Below are 5,718 nucleotides of genomic sequence, written 5' to 3' on the forward strand. Positions count from 1 at the left end.
CTGCCTCCTCCCTTCACCCCTCGTTGTAACGGCCCCTTTCCCTTTTCCCCCTCACCGCGGCGACGTGCGTGATTTTTAGGTTAGGTGTGCGCACGTGCGAGCTTCGCTCGCGCGCCTTTATTATTTGTTTTTACGCACGTTCTGCCGAGAAAAGGTCCGCCCCCCCCCCCCGCGAACACGTGGACGGACAGGTGTCATCTCGCGAATCGTACGACCGGAAATGGATGACAAGCGGGGGAGGAAGCAGGAAGGTCGCGGAGAAGGAGGAGGAGGAGGAGGAGGAAGAGAGAAAGGGGACGCGAGCTAAGCAAGCGTAATATTTCATCGGAAGATCTGTTTACTTGGCGCGAGAGACGAGTTGCTCCGTTGGTCTCGCAACCGGGTTCCCTCCCCTGGGAAAGTTTCGTCGTCAAGTCGATAAATTTGTTACGACGAGGCACACACGCGGACGTGAGCATATCGGAGAGCCCGGACGCCCGCATAATACGCGACACGACCGAACTATATCCTTAAATCCTTCAGAGCTTAGGAAAGTTCGCCGGCCACGAAGCGGAGGCATTGCGCTAATTCCGGAAAAGAGCTTTATAAATCTCTTCGGAGTTCCCTTCCCCCTACCCCTCTTTCTGTTTCTCTTAGGGAAGTCGATGAACCTTTTTTTATTTGAACTCTGAACGAAAGGCGAAGTTGCGAAGAGCAAAGTTTCAGACAGCCGACGGAGGCGTCGAGACTTTTGCTGCGAGAATTGGCAGCGCTTATAAAATATTGAAACAGAGGATCTTTCTACCCCCAACGAGATTCTAACACCGGGGCTTTTTATAGCTCAGCGACGAAAATGGAATTTTTCAACAGAGATCCATAACGAGAACTAATGGAGATCCCTCGTAGCACGATGAAGCAGATGAATGAACGTAGTGGAAACTTTGGATCCGTCGCGACCCTCACGGTCAAACCCGTTGCACGAGAGTTAAGAATGTTTGCGAAAGATAAAAGCATCATCTTTCCAAACGGCATAATCTGTGGATCTTGCCGTGGGAGGCTGCAAAACTTTCTGGGGAAATCGATTTCCTTTGAACTTTGACTTAAAATACGAAAAGACAAATATTTATAAAATGTCAAGATTAAAATTATATTTATGTTTTCCTGGCGTAATAATAAAATTTCGTCATGTGAATTTCGTTTTACTGCATACTTCAAAACTCGGAGAATAAATATTTTTTGACCTCTAGCTAGAAAGTTCGCCGTAATCTCGAATCGTTCGGTTTAGAAAACAAAACAAAGAAAAACTGATAATGCCTGCGATAAAAATGTCATTCGAGATTAACATTTTTCAAATATCTGAACACAGCATCGCTAAATCGCCCACAAGGGACAAATACTTTTCCAATCCTGATTAAAAATACAAACGTGGGATCCTTCGACTCTAGAAGGTAAATCATAAAAAAAAAAATTGACATGCCTGCGAAAGATAGAGGAATGTCATTCAAGTTTAACATTTCTCGAATTCTTAAACACCGTACCGCAAAATCGTCTCTGAGGGATGAATGTTTCTTTAATTCTAATTTAAAATGCCACGTCTCGGATTCTTCGACTCTAGGAACTAGATCATAAAAAAAAATTGACAATGACTGCGAAAGGTAGAGGAATGTCATTCAAATTTAACATTTCTCGAATTCTTTAACATCGTACCGCAAAATCGACTTCAACATCGACTTGAATGTTTCTTTAATTCTGATTAAAAATGCAACGTCTCGGATCCTTAGACCCCAAGAGCTGAATTACAAAAAAAATTGACAAAGCCTGCAAAAGGTAGAAGTGTTTTTCTTCCAAGTTTAACAATTTTCTTATTTTGAAATATAACAGCAAAATTTACCGCAAGAGATAAATTTTTGTTTTATATATGTATATAAAACTCTGATTTTAAAAAATACAACATAGTCTCGAATCCTTTGATCGTAGAAATCAAATTACAAAAAAAAAATTACAATGCCTACGAAAAATGTAGAAGTATTTTTCTTCAAGTTTAACAATGTTTTTTTATTCTTAAACATTGTATTGCAAAATCTGCCGCAAGTAATTAAATTTTTTTTAAATTTTGATCAAAAATGCAGACTCGGATTCTTAGACATTGGAGCTGAATTAAAAAACAAAAGAAAAATTAACAAAGCCTGTGAAAGGTAGAAGTGCTTTCTATTTATATAAGTGAATTTTTTTATATAATTCCGATTTAATGTCTACAAAAAATGTAGAAATATTTTTCTTTGTTTAACAATGTTTTATTTTTAAATAATGTATTGCAAAATTTGCCACAGGTAATTAATTTTTCTTTAACTATGATTAAATATGCAAAGCGATTCCGGATTCTTACAAATTAAATTATAAAAAAAATAAATTATTAACAATGAAAGGCAGAAGTGTTTTTTTATACATAAATTTTTTGAATATAACTCTGATTTAAACAAAATAAAAAAAACCAATGTTGTCTCGGATCCTTCGATAGAAGCCAAATTACATAAAAAAATATGTATATACAATAGCTGCAAAAGGTGGAAGTGTTTTTCAAGTTTAACAATTTACTTACATTGTACCATAAAATCTGTCGCAAGGGATAAATCTTTTTTAACCCTGATTAAAAATGCAACGCGCGGTTTCAGATTCTCCGGACCCTAGGAGCCCAATTATAAAAAAATTGTGTTTGTTAAAGCAAGAAGTATCATCATTTCTCGCGTCTAACTAGCCTCATATTCTGAATCTCTCCTCTCGTGTGCCATATCAGGTTTCTCTCTGACGTTGACGATTACTTTAAAGAGAGCTGTCATTATGTGAGTTGCCAAAGGGTTGCGCGGGATTAAGGCAATTTGTATTTGTTTTTTAAGTTTTTAGATTAGAATGGTTTCCGATTGCCTTCTATAGCCTACATCTTTAAACTGTGTCACGGGAATGAATTTCTGCAGAATCGTGACTAAAAGATACCCTGCGATTTCGGATCTTTCGCGAAGCTAGAAACTGAAAGCGGGATCCAAAATTTTACGAGCGGAGGTCCACATTCTATTTCTCGAGAATTAATTAGCGACCATCGAGCGAAGTGATCCTCGTATGTCAAGAGCTTTCCACGGGGGGAAAAAAAAAACGGCGGTCACGTCGCGACGAGCACGTTTCGGGAAACGCCTGATTCCCGACCATTCATTCCCGGATGCGACGGAGAAGAAAAAAGCGTGGAGAGAAAGAGAGAGACGTACCTGTTTCCGAAGCGCTCCTTCCAAAATTCAGCCGCGTCCGCCTTGGTGATGCGAAACTGATCGCCGGCGAACACCCCATTGGGAAATATGGCCTTCAGCTCGGACAGCATGTGGCTGAACACGAGGCTGAGTTTGGTGAGGTTACGGCGATAGTGCGACGTCTCGTCGAACATCTTCTCCTTGCCCTCCTTGAACAGCTTGATCGCCTGCTTGCACTTACGCATCAGGTTGTTGATGAAGACGCAGAAGTGCTCGTTGCTGTGCAGCACCTGCATACGGTCCTCGTACTTGCTGTAGATGAGCCTAAGCCGCTGATACGTGTCCGGCAGGATGTCGAGGATAAACGGCGGCGAGTTCTTGAGGTTCATACGCTGATGTTGGCAGAGCTTCACCACCTTGTCCATCAGCTTCCAGGTCTTGTCGAGCGTACGCTTGTCGGTCGAGAGCTTAGGCGGCGTCATCGCGTCCGCGAAGCGGCCGTGCAGCTTTTGGAAGATCGAGCCGATGTGGACGGCGCGAGTGCGGCTGCTGTGTCCGGACGACGACATCTTGACGGACGTACGTGAACGCGTGCCCGCGTGCGCTGATACACGGATCTTTCCCTCCTTCCTGCTGCTGCTGCTGCTGTTGCTGCTGCTACGGCTGCTCCTATCCGAACATACACTCGTCCTCGCCTTTCCCCTTTATTATTCGCACCTCGCACTCTACCTGGCGCGCGGCGACGGCGAGCACTCGCGCAATACTTGAGGTTAACCCGCGCACACACACTGCGGAGCGATAGATCGGCACACCGCGCATATCTCAGCGGGACGCGGCCGCGGCCACGAAAACGTCCCCGCGGAGCCACGGACACGGGATGCAACGCCGGAATCGCGCGCGATACCGCATCCCATTTATCTTGCTCCTTTTCGTTTTCTCTCTCTCTCTCTCTCTCTCTCTCTCTCTCTGCCTCGGTCACTTTGCGACTGTGGCCAGTGTGGCCGACAGCCGAGCCGGATGCTCCGCGGATGACTCGCGGCGATTCTGACGAGACGACACTGACACGGACTGCGGGACCGAGCCAGACCGAGCGACGAGCGAGCGGCGCGAGCGTGTCCCGTACTTGTGGCTGCTCCTCTCGCTCGTTACCTTCGACTTTGCGGCTCCGCCACCGCTGACGCTGGTCGCCACGATCGCGCGCCTGCGCACTCGCCGGCGCGCAATTCGAATCGCGGCGTCGCGCATCGTAAAATCGTCACGCGTATACATTACATTTCGTTTGTTCGCATATTGTATTTTCGTTTTTACTTTACAATTACTCTCGTTTAAATATGTAAAGCTTGCTTTAAGCAACTGATAATTCTCTTTCTCGTTAGAATTTAAAATAAAAGACTATCTATAATTTTATGCGCCACGTATAGCTTCAACATGTATAATTCGCATCTTTTATTTATAACTCTTGCAAAGTACGAGAAACATTTGAAAAATACACGTGTATATACTAAACTACAAGTTAGAATGCGTATTATATAGAGTTGGATAAGTTAATATTTTTTTTTAACTAAATTAAGTTAAAATTTATATGGCTTATAAAATTTAGTTCAATGTTGCATAAACAAAAATTGCATTAAGATTAAATTGAGTATAAGTTAATTTTGGATAGTATTATGTTTATATTAAATTAAAAACTCTAAATAGTAAAACAATTACAATATGAATCATCAAATGTCATATTTTATTTGTAAATAAAGTTTATATAAAATAACAAAGATTGTTTTTTATATAGAAATATACTTTTTCCCTTATACAGATAAATTTTTAATTTAGGAAAAACATTAATACGTTAAAATCTATATATTTATATTTTAAATAGTTAAAATTAAAATTAAAAAGTTCAAATTAAAGTTAACAATTAACTCATTTAAAATTAACAAATTATTAATTGTTGAACTTTATTTCTTAAATTTCAGTTATCCCTGATATTACGTATGTAATACGTATTTTGAAACATATTTAATGTGTATTATCTTTTCTTGAAATATTTTTTTCTACAAGTACACACAAAGTTATAAATAAAATACTGTTACATAAATTACTAGTTGTTTAAACCAGATTAATTTTAAAATTCGATTTTAGAAAGTATCGACAAGATTAAAAATATTTAAGTAGAAAATTTTGAATTTTTGAAAAAAAAAACAAGTTGTTTTCCACAGCGAAAAAAATTTTATTTTATTTTTAGATTAGTTATACTTCTTGTTGTCAAGTCGCACAAATTGATCCAAGACAGCAATTGCAAGCATCTAGTTATCTATAAGTATACCGTTTTCTATTTGGATGCAGATTGCAGTGCAGTAGACTTTAATATGAGCTATAATTACAAGGAATGAACAAGTGGGTGGCAAGCTAGTGAATGATCTTAATTGTAAGAGTAGATTTAGATTTTAGGATTTGTAGGCTGTCAGGAAGAGCGACACAACATTGCGTATATGAATAAAGAAACATG

General features: G+C 40.2%; 1 protein-coding gene across 5 annotated transcripts in view; it reads right to left on the reverse strand.

The window, feature by feature from the left end:
* LOC105202310 (E3 ubiquitin-protein ligase CBL) overlaps positions 1-4,360 on the reverse strand; it is a 31,657-nt gene extending 27,297 nt beyond the window's left edge. For 3 of the 5 annotated variants that reach the window (XM_011170951.3, XM_011170868.3, XM_011170792.3), the window contains exon 1: positions 3,237-4,360. In XM_011170951.3, the coding sequence (XP_011169253.1) occupies positions 3,237-3,784 (548 nt within the window). In that variant the 5' untranslated portion in view covers positions 3,785-4,360. The remainder of the gene's footprint in view (positions 1-3,236) is intronic. The other 2 variants (XM_011171098.3, XM_011171033.3) reach the window with 1 other exon arrangement.
* Positions 4,361-5,718: the final 1,358 nt, after the last annotated feature.

This window comes from Solenopsis invicta, chromosome 7 (assembly GCF_016802725.1).
Source record: "Solenopsis invicta isolate M01_SB chromosome 7, UNIL_Sinv_3.0, whole genome shotgun sequence".
Classification (NCBI taxonomy): domain Eukaryota; kingdom Metazoa; phylum Arthropoda; class Insecta; order Hymenoptera; family Formicidae; genus Solenopsis; species Solenopsis invicta.